Source organism: Ixodes scapularis, unplaced genomic scaffold, assembly GCF_016920785.2.
Source record: "Ixodes scapularis isolate PalLabHiFi unplaced genomic scaffold, ASM1692078v2 PGA_scaffold3__209_contigs__length_174095766, whole genome shotgun sequence".
Classification (NCBI taxonomy): domain Eukaryota; kingdom Metazoa; phylum Arthropoda; class Arachnida; order Ixodida; family Ixodidae; genus Ixodes; species Ixodes scapularis.
Genome location: NW_024609868.1, coordinates 23,954,365 through 23,978,065, shown reverse-complemented (window position 1 = coordinate 23,978,065; position 23,701 = coordinate 23,954,365). Strand labels below are relative to the sequence as shown.

The window sequence follows — 23,701 nt, the reverse complement described above, 5'->3', positions numbered from 1 at the left end:
CGGTGCGAGAATGTGGATTTTATCTACTTCCGTCTGAGCTCTGTCCATTAGGTAAATCTACATATTGTCAAAATTCAACAGTGATACACTGAAATGCTACGAAAAAGAAACGCCATCGGCTTTATTTTTAGGTGAATACACAGAAACAAGATCAAACATACAAAACATCGTTTGCTGTCGCTAGTCGGTTTGAGTAACCCACAAACTACTGTACGAGACACGAATGCATTACACAAACACTTGAGGTGTGCAAGTGCCTTAGTAGTGTCTTTTATCGGTTCAAAAATAAATTTATTACCATAAAAAGTGTTTTGTGGTTAACTTCTGTATGCGCACATTCTAAACCTCAAAGAAAGTAAATGTGTATGTTTTAATAACATACAGTTACTCTCGGTCAGAACATTTCGCGCACGCCCTGCAACACTCCTTTGCTTTGTTTCACTTCTTTTTCCAACAAAGCCAAGTAACTAAGCAAAATAAAGTATTCTTGAGACAGGAAAGGAACATTGCTGAAGATTCATGCAACCTTACAAATTCCGAAAGGGAAGCAAAATACAGAGTCAGACCTATTATAAACATCGCCAGCTTCACGTCCGAAGACTGCTCCCTTTAGAGCTATCCGGCGAGCGATCAAGGAATTTCGAATGAGCCAGCATCTGGACAAACTCAACACAGCGCAGTTCCGCCCCTTTCACGCAATGGTGCGGACTTCGTGCGGAGACCTAGCCATGGTCTTCTTGGCGGTCTCCTCGGGCACTAGCGTCTTGGGCCTGTCCCAAACGGAATGATCGCTCAGCTTGTGCTCGATGTCCATAAAGTTGCACGGGGCCAGCCCTAGGCAGGCGCGGAGCACGTTGACGATGCACCAGCGCTGACTGAATAGAGCATTCACCACGGGAGCTCCAGGGGGAGCCATGGGGGCCTTGCACAGGTACGAGAGCAGCGACAGCATGCTGTGGAAGCTCTGCAGCTTGCTGCCGGCCACGCTGAACTCTATGCGTTCGCAGAGCTCGGCCAAGACGAACAGGTCGATGATGAGGGGGGCTGCCAGCAAGGAATCCTCGCAGGTGTTGTGGACCACGATGGTGTTGTGGCCTCCGAGCATGATCTCGCTCGTGTACTCGTCCATGGCGCGCTTGCTGTCGCCCACGTACGGAACGTACTTGATCACCACCTGCGCGCGGGGTAAGCGGTCCCTTTCATCAGATTTCGAAAATTAATCCGAAGCAACAAGAGTCTGAGCACATACTTTTATGAGAGTGTCATGAGATGCCACAGTAATGATTCCAGACTATAGAAATTGTGGTCAAAGTGATTGTCACAGGAGTGCCATTTTGTTTTCCTATGTAGAAAAGACAGTTCGACAGATAGCGCGCTTTTCACCTCTTCATTTTCATTTGACAACTGCTTGAATGACATTCATAATTTTGCATCCAATAGTTTTGAGGCCAGACGGCTGGATAACAAGAGTATTCAAAATTTTGCATCCGATAGTTTTGAGGCCATACGGCTGGACAACAACTGCACCATAAAATATACTGAAAACTGACATTCAAACAAAGCCTATTTTATTTCTTTCGAACGCGTTAGAATTTATCGTTTTGGTGCATGTAGCAGTCCCTTTAAGCGGTCGTGCTTTGGTTTGGACTATAGTTTCGACTGGGCTGGACAGGGCTAGAATGGCTTCATGATGCCGCGGCACAGTGCACAGTTCTTGCCGTGCTCCTTCGCTTCGTTCGTTCGCTCGTTACGCCCGCTTGTCTTCTTACAAGAGGGAAAGGTTCTTTGGCACGCTTTCAATGACGCGCCGCAGGAGCGGGACTGTACGGAAGCTGTGATGGCTGCATCCGAAACCACCGACGCCCGGGAGAGCAGACCGGCTCTCCGAAAACAACACTGTACGAACCGTCGCGAAGTTGGAATTCTCATCCTTCGCCGAGTCGGAACCCCTGCGCCAAATGCTAACGCATTTAGTTGAGAATCAGAGTAGCGACAGCAGCGATTTCGGCGTATTTTCCAGAAGTTTAATTTTTGTATATTTTACTAGGCGCACCAGGCATGACAACAAATCTCTTTTTACGGCACTTCTTGCTTTCCTGATGATTTTTATAGCAGCATTATACGAAAATACTTGTATTTGAGGGATATTTTCCGACGGCCAGAAACCTGCGCTGGTAGCTTTATCTTTGGCAGTTGCTCCTACTGACCAAATATTCATGGAGCCGATGGGCCTATGAGCAAAGCCCGGTTGATCTACGCGAGAAAGGGCCGAGAAGCAAATAAGTAAACGAAGCAATTTTCAGTAAAAAAAAAAAACAGAATATTGCAAAATGTGTGAACACGTTATATGAGAAGAGCTCTTTCTCGAGCGAAAAGATATCAACGCCATGAAACTATTATTCATGGCGCGTGTAGCACTCAAAGCATGGGAACGGGGGCTCGCAGCCACGGGATGCTTGCGGGCCGCGCCCCAGAGAGTCGGAGGGCGGCGTGGAGTCGTCTGCTGGCATTAATATTTAGGATAGCCATTCCAGTGACGCGATAACTCGCGGCCGCGCCATTGGCAAAGCCACAAAATAAGACGTCAATCATGAGGTTCCCCCGTGTGAAGATTACCTACCTTATGGGCCCTCACTTCCCTGTACATCCCCTACCGCAGCCCTGCCCACCACGAATGATCGGTGTACGAAACGAAACAAGGTATTCTGTGCCCTAGAACTTAGCCGGTCCCATCCCAGTGAAACAAACTCAAGCAGCATAAATGTCCTGTGAACGTCCCTGGGACAACCCTAGAACGTTAGGGCATCCTGAGGACGTTCACAGAACTAATTGTGCTACTAGGGAATCTAAATGTACCGCGACGAACGCTGCCAGCTACCAAAGCCAATCCACATAGCTCGGAGCATCTCGTGACTTCTCGCCCACCGCGGATATATGAATTGGCTCCTGTGGCTCGTATAGGCCCGTTGTGGTCCATGGGAAGGAGTAAAAGCAGCGTCAGCTGCGAAAAGACACTCACGCAATGATCGGGCTTTTCCCCCGGAGAATAGAGGATTGGGTTGCTCTCAACCATGTCATCGACCACATTGCTCTTGCTGATTTCCTTGGAGCGGAACTGCTCCGGGGCGGACAGGTTCTTGCCGTCGTTGTTGCCTAGGTGGTTGTAGCTTACGATGGAGGCCGGCTTGATGCCCGCCGAGATGAGAAAGTCCACCAGGACAGATTTGAGCTTGGTCTGACCGGACTTGAAATCGTCGCCCGCCAGGAATGTGCGCTTCTGCCGGGCAAGCTCTTGGAGGCCCGGCACGAAGGTGTTTTGAGGGGAACCGTTGATGTAGGTGCACTGCACACGAAACGCAAAACGCAATGTCGTGAAAATAATGGAATTGAAACAGGAACTCAATTAAGAGACAATTTCACGTGATTGCCACCTGCATAAACAATTTCTGGCAGAAAAAAAAGTATTTAAGGATTTATGCTGGATGACTGCTCCTAAATAAGAGTTAGCCCTTTTGCATTAGCGTAAAATAGGCTATTGATCGAGTAAAACAATACAGGTCGTTTTTATTAGGTTTTCAGGTTTGTTGTAGACAAGTCGTGAGAGCTACACTGCGGTCTGTGCAGTTGAACTATACCGCCAGGGGGCCACAGTAAAGAAGGATACTCCTCATGATAAGCCATTTAATTATCTAATATTTGTTAATTAACTTCTTAATTATTAAAGATGAATATGTGGTTTTAATCAAAAACTTGGTGAGCGTCACCGAAAACCACTACATAAGTCAATTTTAGAATGATTTGGGGCGTGTTGGAAGCGCGGAAGTGCGCTAAGGTTACCCCTCGTGCAACGAGCGCAAGGCTGGCAGTGCCAAAACGCGGTTGATTACACATGACTACAAGATCACACACAAACACACACAAAAACAGACACACACACACAAACAAAGGGTTTCTGAAAACGTTGATCAAAACAAACTCTAAAAAGTAATTTTTTTTTTTTTTGGCGGAGAGGGGGGGGGGGGGGTGATTCGGATTTTATAGCGACCCCTTTGTAAAGGGGGCGGCTCGCCGTAACTTCCATTGAGGGCATGCCAAAAGCTAGCTCGGCCGGGTGCGCCAAGTGCCCAGCCATATTTCACACAGATTCCATTACTGTCTTACGGTTCCACCTGGAGAGGCGCACAACATTGTACATAGACAAGCGCCTGCTGGTCTTGATTGAAATAGTTTCCAATCTAAAAGGAATACAGGAACTGTAATTTGAATGCCCCGAAAGGTCGCTTCTCTGCAGTACTCTTAAACGGCGTTTCCGCATGTGACAGCGTATACGCATCGACGCCGATAATACGCTGAGCTGACGGCGAAGGGAAAATGAACGCGGAGGAGCCCTGGCTCCATCGTATTCAGTTGCCCCAGTTTGAAAGAAAGGCAACGCACGCCTTCGAGGACGCTGGCGACGGCAAAGATGGTGGACGGCGAGATCTCCTTGTGACCCTGGTCGATGGCCGCCAACAGGTTCTGGGCCGTGTCGTGCACGCCTTCCAGGACGTCGCAGTAGCGCTCCGTGTTGGCCGTCCACAGCACGATGACCTTGTCCACCTTCTTGGAGAAGTCCCGGATGTCCGCCCGGATTCGGTCCAGCTGCTCCTTCTTGGTTCCTGAAAACCACGCGGTCCCAAATTCAGGTTCACATATTCGATCACTTAGACTAGACACTCTCTATTTTAAAGCTCAAATATAAGAGCTTTGAATGGTTAGATGTTAACGAGGGACAGTGGTGTCCCTCATTAACATCTGATAAAAACTGCGAGGGAGGGGGGGGGGGGGGGCATTTAAATAAACAAAAGCGTTAAGCCTTATATGTTCCGACAAATTTAAAATGACAGTCGTGAAAACCACCCTGCGCAGGTTCAGGCGGTACGAAGCTCACCCAGATCGAAACTGAACCCCGGATACCTGGGCGCTGCAGGCCACGTGTTATCAACAAAAGCGCGGATGTGGCTTTTAGATCCTGCAGGAACAGCTGCGCGTTGCCACTCTTATTGCAATAGGCGGTGTCTGCTTCGTTCAAGTTTCATGGACACTGTTTTGCAAAGTCTAGTTAGTGCAGCGACGGTCGAGTTCAGCTGAACTGACGGGCGTCTTCCCTGTCCAAAAACTGACACACCTGACTATCACGGGCATTTCGAATGGCATTTATGCCGAGGGATTTGAAAGGATAATCGAATCTGGATAGCAATTAAAATGAAAGAGTGGAACAAAGACAGGAACAAGTAGAAGAAACGTGAAGCGCTGTTTACCCATCCCTGTACCGATCGCTTTTTTTATTTTTTGTCTTTTCTTGTATATTTTACGGACTCGCAAATTTACGCATGTTGGTATACGAATTAGAGCAAGTCGAGGGTCGCGCGCAGCGTCGGGTGCGCGATCTGATGCGCCACTGGGGGTTCAAGTGTGTTTGGCGTAAATATATATTGAGATCCCTGTGCGTAAAAAGCATACATGACATAGGCGTGACGCCGTCGCATTATGGTGGTAACTTCAACTTACTCTTGCAGAAAAAAGATCTGGTACATGGTGCAAACTGTGTTGTTGCAGACAGTACGCGTTCAGCGGCAAGGACATCCGTCACTGATGTAACGTCAAAGCAAGCCATGCATCGGAAGGTGTCGCCCCGTGGCCTCACCAGGTATGACGTTGTCGGCCCTCTCCGCCTGGTTGTCGGCCACAAACTCGATGTCGAAGATGCCCGGCCGCGGCTTCATCTTCTCCATGTGGGGCCAGAGTTGGTCCTGAAGCTGAACGTCCAGGACCTTGGCGCGGCGCATGGCCTGCGCCAGGTTGGCGCTCGAGATGTCCCAGCCGTCGAAGACCACGTCGTTTGGGTTCACCATGGGCAGCAGGTCCTTGAGAGGCACGTAGACCTCGCCCTCGGGGCCCGTGCCCAGGCTCACCGTCGACGCTTGAGTTATCGAGCCCAGGTAGTTGGCTTTCTGCGACACAAAGGTGGTGGCCGTAAAAGATAGTTCTCAACTCATTGGCTGCGGCAGTTTCTGTTCACAACCCCTTGGTTGCGGCACTATCTCTTCACAGCTTGTTGGTTGCGGCACTATACCATCACAACTCGTTGGTTGCGGCACTACCTTTTCTCTCCCACTCTCTTTCTGTTCGCGCTTATTTGTGCAGACAGCTGCAAGATGTCGAGCTGTCTTAAATACGTGGCGATGAGCTCTTTTCCGCAGTAAAGATGGAGATTAAGGACAGAAATACTTTGGGACACTACGTTTGGGATCCATTATGCTTGAAACTCAGCAGGTCAACAAACTGATTAAATGTATTCCTTGCCTGGGAAATTTAACTCAAATGAAAATTACCCAATGAGCTTCTTTACATACTACAAAATCCTAATTTGACTTGGTAATTTCACGGAAGGATAGCGAGCGAATTGAACTGGAATATGCTCAATCTAATGGCGAATTCCACTGGGCGTTTTGGAGCGCGCCGGGATCAGTTGACCAGACCCGGACTAGAGCACACGATCCGAACGGGGTCGCGCCGCCTACGGATCCCCAATGGAACATGACCACTGCTCCGGGATCGGCGGATGCCTTCCCGTCATTCAACTGCCCGGGAATCCCCTTTCCGCGGCCGCAGCGGTCGTTTCGAAGACGTTTTCGCAATCGCGGCGCTAAAACACGTGTTTGACGCACAAGCGGCACGAATGGCTCAGGCGCTTCTAGCAAAGATTGCCGGAATGCCCGTAGCGCGGCAAATACCTTCTCTTCTCCTTCCTGGAAAACGAACCGGCTGTCGAGCCAAGGGGTAAGCAAGCGGCCATTACGAATTTTTCTGATGTCGAGATAATCTAGGAGCCCAGCACGTGACGTTCTTCTTCTTCTTCTTCTGCGGCGAGATGGGCGAGATCAGGCGAGATGCCCCACGAGCAAGGAAGTCACGTGTGTGCGCCGAGGGCTGGCCCGGCTGGCATCCGGTTGAATCCGCCGAAATCGTGGGAGCGACTTTTCTCGGATCCAGATCGAGATCTGGAGCGGGAGCTAATCCAAAACGACCTGTGAAACACGTCGGTCTCGATCCCGATCGCCCAGTGAAATAGGCTCGCTCCAGAAAAGTCGATCCCGACGCGCTCCAAAACGACCAGTGAAATTCGCCATAAAGTATTGTTTCAGCCTGGTATTTCTGACAGATGAGAAATCGGAAACCAAATGAGTGCTCCAAATGTCAGATATTATAAAAAATAAAAGCTGAAGATTTCTCGGCCAATACGCGATTGACTGATCACAGAACACTAATCGAAAGCGCGAGAGTGAAGTAAAAATTGTCTTCTACATGAATTCGTTGTACTATCTCGCCGTAGCTTAAGTCGCATGAGGCTCATTGTTTCTTATTGCTCACCGGCAGGTAACGGTTTATTTGAGCTGTGCGTCTTTGCCGTATATAGAGTCATTGCTCGTTTAAGATTTTTTTTTATAAGTTCAATTCACTGCTATTGATGTAGCTATCCCATTATGAGCTCTCTACAAATTCCCCATGTCTAATACGTCGAGTTGCCCCCTGTCAATAAATTTAACAGCCTCATCAACAAATTCTTGATGTTCCGACTTAAAAAAAAAAAAACAGTGTGCGGTATTGCAATCACTAAGGATGAGATTATGCTTTATTGACCTTTACTCTCTTTTGAAGGCAGCAAAATAAAGACGTTATCGAGCGTTTTAGAGCGCAGCTCTTAAGCGCCCCCTTTCCGGGTTGAGCGGTGTCGGCGTCGCCATCGGCGTTGACTTAACCGCGCGTTGCGTTATGGGGCGTTCCCCCGCTAAAGTTAGCGGGGAAATATTTTCGCTAAACTTAGCGGGGGAATTTTCCCGCTAAATTTAGCGGAAAAGTTTTTCTGCTAAATTTAGCGGGGAAATTTTTCCGCTGAATTTAACGGAAAGATTTCAACACTATCTTTAGCAAGAAAATTTCTCTGCTAACTTTAGAAAATTTTCACTAAATGTAGCAGGAAATTTAGCGAAAATTTCCCGCTAAATGGGAGGGGAGCAGGCGAAGAGGAGAGGAGGGGCCTCGACTCCTCTCCGTACCCTCGCCTCCTCCTCCTCAAAATTCAGCAGTACGGATAAGTGTAAACGCCTTTCATTTTTTTTATATGTCACTGCTCTCACCCCTTTCGACTGATTACACGCTAAACCAAAACGCTAGACTAGTGAATAACCGGATCGCTAACCTGTGACCTAAACAACACAAATTGGCATCGACCATGAAGGTCTTATAATGCATGACATGCTGTGAAACACCCTGGGAGCAACATCCCCTAGGGTTATCTAGAAAGTGTTGCTAGGAGGGGGAAGAGGAGGAAGAAAGAGGAGGGAGCAATGAGGGAATTGGTGCGTCATGTGACGTATATTTTCCCGCTAAATTTCGCGGCGAAACAAAATTGGAGCATATATGTCACGCGACGCTATTTTTCGATTGAGCTGGGCAACTGAATTCATATTTTGGCCACAAGACGTGCAGTTTCCAGCTACATTTAGCGGGGAAACTGAGTTGACGTATCGGTCACGCGCCGTCAATTTCCCCAAGGTGTATTGGTCACGTGAGGTCACGTGATGCCCCTTTCTCCGCTAAATTTACCGGAAAACGCACTGACGGACGGACGGACAAACGGACCAAATTTCGGGATTTCGTTTTTCGTAAAGTTTCGTTAAAAATCATTTCATGCTTTTAAAGCACAAAAATCTGACTGTTTCATGAATCTGACTTGTCCCTCTCCATCGCCTGACTGGGAGACATTGTAGCGCATTTTAAGACATATCGAATGGAGTTTTGGGGGGATCCATTACTTTGTTCGTAAGACCGCCCCGGATTTAAGAAACTTGAGGATAAGTCACCAACTCCTTTTTCTAGTACTGCAAGTTGAAATAACAATTTATCACACAGCGATGACGGTAGATGTCCCGACAGTAACGGCAACGGGGTTCTAACTCTTATCACACCGTAGGCTCCTTACTTTTGTTGATCGCCATCCTAAACAAACCATATTTTGGTTTGCTCAATGCTATCCCCCAGTGGATCTGGTGTCGGAGTGACGCCGACAAGGTTTGACGAGAGGAAACTTGGCGACTCCCCCTCCGAAAGAAAAAAAGCAAAAAAGCAACTTCCCCCCCCCCCCCCCCCCTTTCCGTCCTCTATAACATTTTTTGACCAGCCTTATGGCCGCAGGTCATAGAGATATACGGTAGCTTAATAAGACGGGAAGAATAGTGTATTTCCTAAAGTCTTCAGACTACGTGGTGCAAGCTACCGCCTGTTACAAAGGGTTCAGTCCCCGGTCCACCGATCGAAACGTACCTGCGTGCCGTTCTTGGTCCTCCAGGAGAGGGCCATCCGGTTGGCGAGCGTGGCCGCAGTGACGGTGCTGCCGTTGTTGCCTCCCCAGCCGACCAGCATGACGCCCAGCCTGGGTACTCGGCGCTTGGTCCTAAAGGTCATGCGCACCTCGCGAGGCCTCACGCGGTACACAGGCCCATCCACCTTCACCTCAGACGTAGAGTAGAGGTAGTCCGCCTCGATGTGCTCGGCCGAGTAGCGCACGCCGGGGCTCTCGATCTCCACCTTCACCATGTCGGCCACGCGGCGATCTGCTCCGATGCCAAAACAGGAGAGCGGATATCGCCCCCGTGCTCGCTCCACCGCGACCGCTACTGCCCGCGAGACCCGCGACACGCGAAGACGTCGCGCCACGGGCCGTCAGACCGGTTGCAACCCTCCCGGCGACATTCTTCCCGTTATGCAAGTCTGACTGTCGGCTCTGCGTGCGCCACACGTCTCGGTCTGTCGCGTACGACCCCCCCAGGAATGCGCCTATATTTGTACACGCTCACACAAACGCATACATAGACGCACATTCGTCTCTGCTATAGCGGGTGTTTGAACGTTGTCACTGGCACCGAGCCAAGTGCTCCGAGAAATAACGTCAGGGCTGGATTAATGTCATCAGGGGCTCATAATAGAATCTTTAACCTGAAGAGTTGGGTCATCGAGTTAGGACACCTGTCGCACGGAAAACCGCAGCATAAATCTCCATCCAAACCATCCATGTACGACACAATTTACTTCCCTCCCATCTAAAGAATTTCTGAAGCTAAAGCCAGTACAGAGATATAGTTACATCTAGAAGGGTTCTAAATACCCTAGAGAATTTCAGCACCTTTGATTGAAAAGTACTGACAAGGACAATCATTTTGGACAAGTGTCGGTGCTGGAAGGTAGTCCATGTTGGCTCGGGTACTTTACGCTCCCACGTGCAAAAAGTACGACATTATTTAATTGAAACATGTTTACTTGACATGATGGCTGTAGCTGGACGCCTACGGACGAAAGAGAGCGGGAATGACAGCAGTGTCACCGGGGAAGTCGGACAGTCCGCCACGCACAAGACACGTCAGCGAGATACTGTTCCTCTGGAGGACAAACTGCTTTTAGAGGTGACGGGTCGTGGGACTTCGGCAAAAAGCGTCACCGGCACGCCACCACTGGGAAGAGGCACTCTCGATGGCAAGAATACAGGGCACACGAATGGTCTGAATTGATTTATCTCATGGAAATATAAATGAGAAAACACTGATACATCTCGTTTGGTCTTTGGCATGCACAGCCGCGAATCGATGAGATCATTGGACACGCACGATGTTCATAGCATGCAGAATTCCTCAGCCACATCGTCAGGTCTCGTTAAGTTTTCGCAAGTGTGCACTTAATATTGAATTTTAAGAAAAAAGAAAAATTTAGACATGCCCGGACGACAATCTAATGAACGACGCAAGCTGGCTCGCTGCCAAGAACACGTCCTAAGCAGCAACAGTCATAGACGGACAATACCGGCTTGGACAGAAGTGATCAAGCACACGGCAAAGTGCTGCCAAGAATTGGTCTATGACGGGTGCTACATAGAATGGTCCATTTTTTTCCAGGATTCAAATAGCTACAACTACGAACGAAGCACCATCAGGCATGTTACAAACAACCTCGAAAGTGCAAGGGAGCTTGGCAGTTTCCGGAAGTAACGTTCGGAACCCAGACTTTCGTATAATATCTGACCAGATAGTGCTTATTGTTAGGCAGGACGGTGGTTTTGCACTTTTGATAGGTTGATTGGAACAATCGCCGTGGTCAAAGTCGTGGCAACGAGCCAGCAGCTGATCGGGGCCGAGCTGCGTCTCCAATAGCGCCAGACGTGGGCGGTCTTCTCCGGGTGAGACCGACAAGAGCCCTTCTCCTGAGGACGGCTGCCCATCCTCAGGAGAAGGAGCGCGCACCCAAGCCCCGGTGGGCAGGAGAAGCGACTGAAACAGAAAACACAGGCTCAGCACGACACGCTACAAAGTGAAAGGATCAGAATCAAAAGAGAGGTCGTCCTACCGTCCTTCCCGAAGAAGCTGAAGATGCGACTCGAACGACAAGAGAACTCTCTCAGCTAGACCGGCGCCTGTGAGCGCTGTCGCTTTTATGCGCAGCTGCAGCTCCCGAAAATCGATGCCGCGCTCCGCCCGGATCGAATCCTACTCGAAGCACCGAGAAGCGGAATTTTCCTTGAGCGTCCACTGCACACGCGCGGAGTGTCTGGCTTGTCGCCCCGTTGCTAAGCGACGGGGCACGTGACTCGCCGCCGGGCTGTCACGTGAACCGGATGGTAATGGCGCGATTTTGTGTCGTCATGCCGGTCGAGACGATCCCGGATGTCAACCAGCCGCTATAATGGGACTGAGGGTTTGAAAGTTCCGCCGTTCCGCTGCGAGCGGCGTGACTATTTGCGGAGCGACCTATGGCTTCCGTTTATCCCGGCACTCCGGTGTTGACAAACAGCTGCTGAGACACGTGGCCGCTGCAAAGGCGAGGGTGCGCTCAGCTTTACGGCGAAGGAGAAACAACGGTGCACTTTCCTGATAAAGCATTTCATAACCTAATTTTGCTTGGGAAGTCCTTTCTAACTACGAACGCAATTATACGAAGTTGCGAGTTGCAATAGTTACACGACAGAAAGTCAGTCTGCCCTGACGTATAGAGTCTTACGGAAGCGATTATATTTTAACCGGTTAACATCTAGTGTAGCACGAACGATTACCTGCATGGTATCCCTACCGTGCTTCAGCGTAACATTGCAGGAACAGACGCCTTTTCGGTGACTGCTCATATTAGGCCAATAAAACAAAAATTTCAAGGAGCTTAGGACATTTGACTCTATTCGGTGAGACGTCGCCTATGAAGTCTTAAATTTTCCGAGTCTGAATTTGCATAAAGGATCTTTTGAGAAATCTGTAAAGCGCAACTTTGAAAACTTTGAAACTAAAATTAAATCTGCTCGTGAGATTTCTTCGTTGGAGCAGCGATTAGCTTCAACTAGTCACTGCGCCAGTAACAGCAGAATGCTAACGCCGAACTTGAGTGATCAATAGCCTTCACAGCGCCCTATGTAATACTGACCCACTTTGCAGTGTCGAAGCTAGGGATATGACTCTGTGCCATTCGATTCGAAACAGTATTTGCACACGCCTTTTAATCAGGAATTCGAAAAAGGATTCCCATAGATACCATGTCACCGATGAAAATAGAGTTTAGGTGGCGCGGCACTCAGTTGGTCGAACGTTTTAGCGAACGCTGACTTCTCACCGAAAGACACATTAGCGAATGGTCGGGCGTTTACGTGAATGCCAGGTGAGTTAACATTTTTTTTTTTTTTTTTGTAATGAGCCGTTGAAAACTGTCGCCGCGAAGCCGTGGTTGTCCTTTCAAAACTTATCCGAATTAAATGCTGCACGGATCTTTACAGTGTGACCTTATGGTCTAACAATTGAACTTCTACTGATGATTGAGGTCTTACCTTCTAGTCGAACAAAGGTAATGAATGAATAGGGCGTCACCACTACGCGCTCGCAACAACTTCGCCAAGGACCTTCGAACCCCACGACAGAAAATTGTAAAGGGCATAGTCTAGCTTCCCAAATTCGAGCCATCAGAATCCGTTCCTCTACTTTCCCGCTTTCAAACTCAGGGCTGACCTTCGAGTATCGATTCCGCTATTTCGCAATCCGTTCCGGATTGCGAAAGGGTGAAATCGGGCAACTACTCCGTGTGGGCGCACGGTCAAAAGATATGATGTTAACCTCGACCCTTCGCAAGACTGTCAGTTCGCACGAAGAGCAACGCAACGTTCAGACGGCGTGACCTTGAAGGCGCAGCCACACTGTCCATCTCTCGTACAAAACACGGCGTTCGCTACAGACATGACGACAAAAGCATGTGCGGACACGCCTCAACTAACGTTTCAATCAGACATGTGCACGTGACTGAAATAGAGTAATTAAATACCCTTTCTCGTTACTTACTTCAAAAAAGTAACAAAGTACGTTACTCCTTACTACGATTCAAAGGGAATGCGGTACATCAGCTTGAAAGTAACGCGTTATTTTCTCGTTACTTCGAACGTGTCGTTTTTATAAAGCTGTAGGCGCTTCCAATATTTGTCGTTGTTAATAATTCCTCGCTTTTTAACGCGTTCATTCAGGGTAGCTGTGCGTACACTGTACCCTGACCGTACCTTGTGTACATACTTTTTATAATCTATCAGCGTTTTCTCGTCGTGCAAGTTACAGGCGCGAGCTCGGGCGAGAACTTTATGCGGGGCACAATTTCGTCTGCTTCTTTTGCAGGGATTGTGATGACGTCAGAATGCCGAGCTCTGATTGGCTCTGATGGAAGAGGAGTGGATAGGCCTCAAGGCAGCTTGCTTCATGGTCTACCCACTATCCTCGCAATCAGAGCCAATGAGAGCTCGGCGTCTCTCTGACGTCACAACAACCCCTGCAATAGAAGCAGACGAACTTGCGCCCCGCATAGGTTCGGTACTTGTGTTGTAATCGTTCCCCTCTCTAAGTAACTATAAATACTGTTACTCATAACTACAACAAAAAGTAATAAAAATAAATTAGTCTTTGGCGGTTACTTCGTTACTGGAAAACGTAACTATGTGCGAGTAACGCGTTAGAGGTAACGCGTTACAGACATGGTCGAAAAATTTGTACGCATGCCTCGAATAGGTTTGCAGACGCTTTGGCGCGGCCAATCTGACGGGACCGTTTATCCAAGGAAGAGCCGCAGACAGTGGTCGTCTGTGGAATGAGCAGTGTGAGCGCGGTTTCTGCGGCGCGTTCCATGCGAGATATTGACAAGACGTCGCTCACTGAGGGATGTTTCCATCGCTGCTTTCGACCAAGTAGCCGATGCCAGCGATTGCTGGGGCGCAGTCCTTGTTCGTGTTCTGCGAGCGCACAGACGCTTCAGCGTTGAGCAGACGAGGCAGCTAGCGCCTATCGGCTCGAACTACTCCCGTCGGCAGTTGGTCGCTACCAGAGCGCGAACGCGGCCAAGACCGTGGCTAAAAAAAGCCCGGCCTCGACTGCCCCTGCCCGTGCCATCGGGCGGCGGCGACGGTGGCCTTCGAAGCTACACAACCCGGAAGCTCTCGTGCAAACTGCAAAACAAACTATTAATAATGAAAAAAAAAAAAAAAAAAGCATACGGCGAAATAAATTTACTCGTGTTTCTTTTTTTCGCTTTTTTTTTTTTGCATGTTGGTATTGATGTTGCGAAATGCGGCCTTCATTAAGAGATTTCGTAGACCACGTTTCCCCCTTTGCTAAGCCCTTTCGTAACCAAGAAGCCGCTACTGCGGCTGCGCGCCGATGGCCTTGGCTGTAGAGTTTCGGGTATCGTAGCGGGTTGCTGAGTGCGTTGCGTTGCCAACGCACTCCGCAACCCGCTATGGTTTTCGCAGACGGCGAAAACCATCTGCGGAAACTCCCTACTGTCTCCCGTTTTTTCTTTCCGCGAGCTCGGCAACAGAGACGGGCGCGCAACTTCCTGAGTGTTGCAAGCAAGCTAAAGTTTGAAGGAGCCCGGACGCATGTCACATTTAGGTAATAGTGAGTTTCACCCGATCGTTCCGATGACTCCGATAACGATACACGATACTCCGCCGACGCCTTTGCGCATGCATCGTCTCGTCACCGGGTATCGATATCGGTGGTAAGAGAACGATCTACCAAAACACTTTATTGGATATTTTCCACATAAAGACTGCACCCAGTGGCAAATATGCGAAGCTCATTTAGAGACCCAAATGATGGTTTTTAGGTAGTCGCAATGCGCCGAGAAAATAAGGGAGAAGAGGAGACGAGAGCACGCGGGAACATCAGAACGCCGAGCTCTACTGGGAAAGATTAGTGGGCATACCAAAAACTACACTCTTAAAAAAAAAGGTGTATTTTTACATTCTTTGTCCCATTCATTCCTAAAATCATTCCTAACGAATCGCTTCCAATTTGTTCGAACTAATGACACTAATTCTTCGCCCTCACCTGTTAACTCCGGTGTCCCTCAGGGCTCCGTACTCGGACCACTCTTATTTCTTATTTATATCAATGACCTTCCTGTGCATGTTTCTTCCTCTATTAGTTTGTTCGCTGACGATTGTGTAATTTATAAAGATATAGTTAACGACTCTGACATTTCCGCCCTTCAGGTTGATATTAACAACATCTGCAAATGGTGCAAGGAATCGCTCATGGAGCTTAACATCACTAAATGTACATCTATGAGAGTATCTCGTCATAACAACACTTGTCCTTCCTACTCTATTAACAATTCTACTTTAGTTTCTGTGTCCTCCTATAAATATCTCGGCATTCACATAACCAACGACCTCTCCTGGAATATCCACGTCCAATATGTCACTAACAACGCAAATAGGCTTTTGGGCTATCTCAAACGTAACTTTTCGCTTGCTCCTCTTTCGTTAAAACTTCTCCTCTATAAAACCCTAGTTCGTCCTAAACTGGAATATGCAGCTTCTATCTGGGGCCCCGGTATCACCCTTGCATCAGCTGTCGAATCTATTCAGAATCGTTCTGCCCGTTTCATACTCTCGAACTATCATCGTACAGCCAGTGTAACTTCCATGAAATCGTCCCTCTCCTTACCTGATCTCTCTCTCCGAAGAAAAATATCTCGTCTATGTTTATTTCACAAGATTTATTACTCTAACCCCGCTCTCCGTCAAGCATTGTTTTTAGAACCATCGTACATATCATCACGTGTAGACCATGACCTAAAGGTAGGGATTCCCCATTGTAGCACATCCACTTTTAATGCTTCTTTTCTACCCCAAACCTCCATTGATTGGAATCGCCTTCCCGCACATATAGTCTCAATAACTAACACTGTTTATTTTAAAAATGCTATTACCAACTTTTTAACAGATGATGCGTAGCGCGTGTTTTTGCTGTGTGTGTGTGTGTGTGTTTTTTGTTTTTTTTTCTATTTTTGCCTCGTTCAACTATGTTATTTTTATCTGTCGACCGCCCACTCCCCTCTGTAATGCCTTCGGGCCCTGAGGGAATAATAAATGAAATGAAATGAAATAATACACCCCAAAACGTCTGTTCGACGAACAGCGCACTGACCTCGATCTGACTGTACTAATTTTCACGAGAGGCTTGATAGCCGTGTGGTACAACTTATTAAAATAGCTAATGCACGTGTTACAGACTACAAAAAATAATAATAATAAAATAATTTTTTTTGCCCTACTGCAAAACCTCAGTGTTTTCTTTCTTTGGTCTTTGGTACGTACTTTAGCTATTTAATAACTTATATCGCACCGTTATCAAGCTCCTCGTAAAATTTAGGGCCGTCTTTTCGACTATAGTGCGCAGTACGTCGAAATAAAATTTTGGGGTGCACCATATGCGACGGAATGGTGTCAAGTGATACCCCCTTTTTTTTAGAGTGTTGCAGCCTTTATCTTCACTGCACTCGCCGAACGCGTTAAGACGCGGAACGCCGGCATCCGGCGTTTCGCTTTTGCATTCGAACGCGTTCGACTACTGCAGTGGACATAAAGGCACCTAGCTCTAGGTCTACATATACTCACTAGATCCTGGAAAAGTGGCGCAGTTGCCTTTCCTGTCTGCTAGACGAATGCAAAAAAATAAATAAATAAAAAAATACTAACATGCAGACGACCGAAATTTCGCAAGGGGTTGATTAATCGGTCTTTGTATAGCTATGGCAATCGCCATTTCGGCCCCTTCAAAACCTCGATGCTTCGAGAGGGTTGTTCTTATCCAGTCGCACCAAGATCACCATGGAGCATCATCGTACTGGAAGCGTTCCTCGCCAATATAAGCGTCTTTGGCATTGTGTATGCAATCAACTTATTCATCGTGCCCATCTCCACGGATCTCTTACAATGATATTGTTCTTCTTTTGTATTTCAAAACAGGAAAATTATTTTTCAATAACTCCAAGCACCGACAACGCATGTGGTGGTGGTACGAAGATGTATACGCTTGTGATGATAATGCAATAAATGCAAAGGTGCAAGCGAGCTTGACAAGAATAGAGATAATAATCCCTAGAGGAGGAGGGGAACAAGGATCCAAGCCGTGTTTAGAGATTTGTGTTTGTCCTTTGTCCCCCTTGCACCCATTCTCCAGGAATTAATATCGGAATGTCCGCTTGTTTCGCCGGTGTGGGGATAGCGAAATCTCGGTATACAAGACACGTCTCTATAAAGCTACCCCCACCAGCGAAGTTAGATCGGCGTACCAGGAATGGAGAGGTGAAGGAGAAGTTGCTCATTTCATGAGTCAAAATGGCGACCATGGGGGGACCTTGGTGCTACTTTGCCACGATCCAGTCTCTTTAGATCTACCTGGAGTCACCGAATACTGTGTGAGAGTACTGAATTCCCATTCTTTAATGCTTTGCCGACCACAGTCCCACTCTAGTAGTGTAAGTTTTGATTTCCTGCGACATCAATGTACGGCAGCAGTCATACGAGACGTGTGCCGTCACTATCATTAACAGTTTTTCTGATCGCCGCAATGAGCCACCGTGTTGGGTCCAGCCAGCTTCGACTGCAAGGGATTTCCCCATGGAATGACATCTTGACGTTCCGTATTTCGCAACCTTCATATGCCTGCTTGCTGTGCCTTCGGGTGCCGAAGCAGATCCGAGAACGTCGGGCAAGAACGCTAATGTGAAGAGGAGGAGTGTTTGGCTTGCCATTTTAAAACGAAAGAATTCCAAGCCCACTGCAGGAAGGAAGCTTTGTGAGGTGAGTGCATTTCACCGGTCTCCTTCGCGTATTACTCGTCGCCTCCTAGCCGATTAGGCTTCTTCGACTGAGCTTGGTTCCGCACGAACGGTGCTTTTTATTCACACTGCTTTGCTTCCTACGAAGCGCAAGAAACAAATGTAAGGAGAGCTTTGCATGCAAAATTCGAAGCACGAATGTCCGGGTGACTCGTTACACAATTTAAGCAAACAGTTGTGTTTGAATGGGTAAGGCGGTTGTCATTTGAGTTTTTTTTTAATTTTTATTATATTGCTGGTTTTCCCTTTTTGTGGTACAAAAACATGAATGAAGCATTGACAGCAGAGTCTTAGATAGGTATGTCACTTGATGCCACCGTGCTTGATGCCCCGAGCGAATGAGATGCATCTTGCTGTTCGGGTAGAATAACTGATCACAAAAACATCTTTGGTGTTTGCGGTTTAGGGAGTCATCGAATTCGTATCAAGGCATTCTCGTAACTCACCATCAGTTCCATTTGTCCGCATTAACCACTTACAGAGATAACGTCAACGATCAACTGCCTCCAGAATCGTCATGGGGAAATTATAGGGAGGATTCACAGGCGGCCATATCTGTGTGCGCTGCTACTGAGCGCGTGCAGACGGCGAGCTTCCGCAGTTCTTTTACCACGTGTATTTCAGACCATCAAGATTACCGGTCTTAGCAGCCTATAGACGCTTTTCAGCAGCTGTTCATGGGCGCCGCCATAAGTGACCTTCAGTTTTTGTTTCCTTTTATTTTGATCATTTCCCTCCATCATTGCCCCAGCAGGACAGGTTATTGCCATTTTAGGTCCGAATGTGTCCTTCTCCCCAGCAATGGCCTTTGTGGAGGCTCCTCAAAGCGCGCTTCAGTGGCTTGGTATCTCGGTAAGACAAGAGAAGGTCAGTAATGGCGGCTGCAATATAGCTCGTGTGCAAAGCGTCTATTAATGTGAGCTCCTTCTGAGTATGCGCTCTAAACATCGCCCTCAAATATGGCGTCCAGTGAATACCTCCTATTGCTGTACTTCGCTGCAAGCTTCATCTGGCCAGCAAAGCAATTGTCAAGTGATCACAATGGCTTCATACTATGTTTCAATCTATACAGTTCCTGTCCAGTCCTGAACATCTTGTATGCAGTTGTAAATAAATCTATGAAATGCTTCTGCATCTATAGATGCTTTACACACGCGCCAAATTACAGCCGCCATGGCTGACCTTCTCTTGTCTTACCGAGATGCCGAGCAACTGAAACGGTAGTTGACGATCCTCCACAGAGGCCGATGTTTTAGAAAAGGACACAGTTGAATCTAATGTGGCAATAACCTGGCCTGCTATGGTAATGATGAAGTGAAATAAACGAAATACGAGGAAACAAAAACTGAAGGTCAGTTATGGCGGCGTCCATTCACAGCTGCTGCAAAGCGTCTATACGACCCTCTTTTGAGTGTTCAAAAAGCGTAAACAAAAAAATGTCAGCGGCATAATGTGAGGCCAGAAATAAACGGCTAAGCAAATTCGCCATTGCAATGGGAACACGAAACAGACCACCCTCTTCGAGTGAATTATTGAGATTTCTGAATATTTAGACAGTGATAGGTGACTGACCTCAAAATGAGATATTTTACCAATGACTACTAACCTGGGGGTCTTTAACGTAAGCCGCGGAGTAATGATTACACGAGTGCAGCTAGACTGCATTGCAAATGATGTCGCAAATGATTTAAAGCGGCTATCCACAGCGCTGCACACTTACCTGAAAGACCTTTCGGCAACGCCAGCGACGCGGTATGCGTACGGTTATTGCACAGTGTACTATGCAAGGAACCTAAATGGCGACACGGACATGGACGAATTTGAGCGCCACGGCGCGGGTCTTGGGATTTTCGGTACTCTGGAAACCTATTCAGTGACTGTAGGTCTCCCTCTCCCTCTCAGTTTCTCGGCGAATACTGCAAACGGACTTAATATTCGCGGGGACCTAATTTTCGCGAATCGCCTACAATTCGCGAAATATAGGTTCCGCGAACAATTCCGGTAAAACGTGAACGCATAGGAATCTATACTGAGAACGCAGCGCGTCGCGAAAACACGAATAGAAAAGAATCCTTAGCAAAATACGTTTCTTTAATTTGCAAAATGTAGACTCTAGAGTTCATGGTGTCCTCATTTTGATAAAGACAAAGTTTGAGCGCAGATGAGTGTGGGACAAATACTCGACAATAGTAATTAAGATGATAAGTTTCTAAATACCTGCTTCAGAAAAATATAATTCAATTACGTCCATTCCGCATTTCATGAACCCGTAAGCATGGTAAAAAAGAAAGAATTTGAAAAACAAAGTCACATTTTGTCCTGACGATTAAAAACCTGAGACTGCGGTTTAAAAAACGGAAACTCGTGAAGTAGAAAGAAAAAGGGACAGACGTTGTCTGTCTCTTTTTCTTTCTACTTCACGAGTTTCCGTTTTTCAAACCAAAGTCTCAGGTTTTCAATCATCATGTATAACTTACACCAGCTCGCCTGCACTTTAACCGTTTTTTCAAGTTTGGTGTACTCTTAATTTCCTCTACTTGTTCTTTTGTTAGCATTTTGCGGCTGTCATGGCTTGTTTCCTGTCGGTAGTATCCGCTCGAAGTCTGCAATCGGTTCCGCCGATCCCTGAATTCCCGTAAAATATTAAAGCGACACATTTCTTCGGACGTTGATATATATATTTGAGATAATCAGTACAAGATTGTGATAGCTAAAATTAAGATAGGGTAGCAAATACCATCGATAAATGCAATTGTAATATACTGTACCAAAATACTACCAAAAGTATTTAAACTGCAGTATTTTGAGTGGAGTATTTGAAATAGGGACAAGCCTGGCGCAGATCTTATTTCAGTAAATGTATCTTTAACGAACTCGTAATCCTTGGGACGAGCAACCCTGAAAACCTCGACATCGCATACAACCGTGAGTCAACTCGTCACAGTCGAAGTTCTCAAGTTGTCGCCATCACTTGTTTAAAGCTGGCTGGCTGACATCCTTCTAACACGGGCACAGCAACATTGAAATAAGGGCTACTGCGCAGGCGAGCAAGTGAACGATCACAGTGAGAAGAAAGAAACCTGTCAGACTAGGAACGAAAACTGGGACAACACAAAATATTTGTCCCAATTTTTGTCCCTAGTGTGAAGTTTTTCTTTTTCACTATGAGAGCAATTTGGCTGTAATTGCTGTGAGCCCCTTAATTCTCCCGTTTCTCTCTCTTGTCCACTCGTTCTTTTTTTCGTTTTGTTCTGCCTTGTATTCCGCTTTCTGTGACACCTGCTGCCACGAAAAACCGTATCAACTTCTGTTAGAGCAAACTCTCTTTTTTTCCCCACAACCCTGTAGCGATCTATATATGAAACCTTAGGTATAACATTAGGTCATAATTTTTTTTATATATAAATGATATCGAAAAATGTTTGAACTGTGTGTTTTGGAACAAACCTCTCTGGCGTTTTAACCAGAAGACCGGTTGGTATTTTCTTTTATTTGAATAATTAAATTACATTGCCTTTATGCGCGGTACTATCTGAAATTAAGAATATGCGCTCGCAAGCCACCCTGCTGGCAATAAAGTATATAGGCACGCGAAGAGACAGATTTACTAAACACCTTAGTTTATTAATTTACCCCCACCCCCCTCTCTTTTCTCAGTTAAAAATATAACATCATGGTCATGTTCGCTTTAATAAACTCAGATTGACTATCGATTTCTACAAACAATGAAAATGTGCAAAGTGTTTCAATCCGAAGCCAGTCTATGACTTCGCTTTTTTACTACAGCAGTTTTCAGCAACCCATCCCTATTGTGCCCCATGACAGTCTTCAATAAAGTATAAATAAATAAATGAATGGACAAATAAATATATAAAAAACGGGAGTCGGGCAATACAGTGGCTGCCTAGATCTAAATTAGATCAGAGTTAATAGAAACGCCTCCTAACCATTTTTTTTTCTCTATATATTTATCATTCTCTCTATGTTACAAGCAAAAGGCAGCCATTACGAACTACGAACGCCATTCACGAAGAATGATATAACAGCCTGCGGAATATCAAGATTCAAGAGTCCCTCTGGTTCCGTAGAGCACAACGTATGGACAGCCTAGTAACACTATTATGCTGACGAGATATTTTGGTCGGAACACTCACGGCAGCCGTTCTTTCAAGGTCGTCCAGCAACGGACGACGTACTCGTGCGATGGGTTCACCCTGTGAAGGGGGCCGGCCAACTTTCGCCGACGCACGGAGGTTCGGACATCGTCTGACGTTGCACTGTGCCGGCTTATCGCTCTGCTTCGGGCATCGGACTACAACAGCTAGGGTTGCCTATTGCACTGGCGCACACAACGCGGACGGGCTACGTCACAAAAGTCGTAACCGCTTATCGCGCAGGTGCTCACGGCCCCTCGTACACCGGAAAATTAAGGGGCGCGCCCTTATCGATGGAGCTCGTAGGTGGCTCCAGATTATATGGCTGGCTTCATCATTCTGCCAAATTAAGCTGCTTTTTTTTTTTTTTTTTTTTTTTTTTAACGGGGGAGCGTTACGGAGTTTGTGTCGCGGAGAAGCCGGGGTCGGCGTCTACGTCGGTAGGCGGGAAAATCCTGATTGGTCGATAGAGTTATGGCGTAACAGGCACGTGACCTCGAGCGGGAATTTTAAACAACCCACAACGCTCACGTGAAACGTGACGTCACGCGTGAAATGAAAGTGAATAAAAAACATGACATGTAATGCGAATTAAAGGTCGCCGCAGGTCTCAAATGATTTTACATTATAAAGTAGTTCATTAGCCTTAAAAAATTATAAAAAAAAAAACAAAAAAAAACTTAGGCGGTATTTGAATTTACGACCCATCGGTTGTGAGCTAGCGCTACTGACTAGTCCACACATTTTTTTTTTCCTTTATTGCATAAAGCAAGGAACCACATGTCAAATAATAATAAAAATGCTCTCCAAAGCTTTTGCAGGGCACATTAAAAAGCTTTCATTTCCAATAGCTTTTTGCAAAGGCCTAGCCTTTTAATAGCTTTTTGAAAAGGCCTAGCCTTTCGGCCTTAGGCTAATGGGCGAAAAAAAAAAAAACGCTTTCTATTTGTTTAACAAGGGCAAAGAAGTAAAACCGAACTTTTTTGGTATTGAAGTCGGCATGACGCACTGCCATGCGCGAGCGCCATATGCTGCACAGTCCTAAAAGAAAGAACATATCAAATCGTACACGATAGTCGCTGCTTACGCTCAAACAACGTATGCCCGACGGGTTGATATAGAACTCTTTCTTTAGTGTAGGCTAAAAAAAAAGTTGCGTCTTAACAAAAAATAAAAACGTACTCAACTGTCTCGGGTTGTTTACACAACATGCACTCCACCGGCCATGGCACACCCACGTCCTCTTCTCTAAGCCAAGCTTTAATTGGAAGCGTATTGCTATGCAATTTGAAAAAAAAAAAAAAAAAAAAAAAAAA

General features: G+C 46.8%; 1 protein-coding gene across 5 annotated transcripts; it reads right to left on the bottom strand.

Annotated features, from left to right (window-relative positions):
* Positions 1 to 94: 94 nt before the first annotated feature.
* On the bottom strand, positions 95 to 22,490 carry LOC8052816 (inositol-3-phosphate synthase 1-A). 5 transcript variants are annotated; one of them, XM_029976018.4, is made up of 7 exons: positions 11,437 to 11,648; positions 10,360 to 11,360; positions 9,367 to 9,656; positions 5,687 to 5,993; positions 4,438 to 4,658; positions 3,020 to 3,343; positions 95 to 1,174 (listed from the first exon to the last, which is right to left on the bottom strand). In XM_029976018.4, the coding sequence occupies exons 2-7, from the start codon at positions 10,364 to 10,366 to the stop codon at positions 692 to 694; spliced, it is 1,632 nt and encodes a 543-aa protein (XP_029831878.2). In that variant the 5' UTR covers positions 10,367 to 11,360; positions 11,437 to 11,648; the 3' UTR covers positions 95 to 691. The 5 variants fall into 5 exon arrangements, with proteins under 5 accessions (XP_029831878.2, XP_029831879.2, XP_029831881.2 ...); XM_029976019.4 differs by having other exon boundaries at positions 10,360 to 10,478; XM_029976021.4 differs by lacking the exons at positions 10,360 to 11,360; positions 11,437 to 11,648 and adding an exon at positions 22,386 to 22,490.
* Positions 22,491 to 23,701: the final 1,211 nt, after the last annotated feature.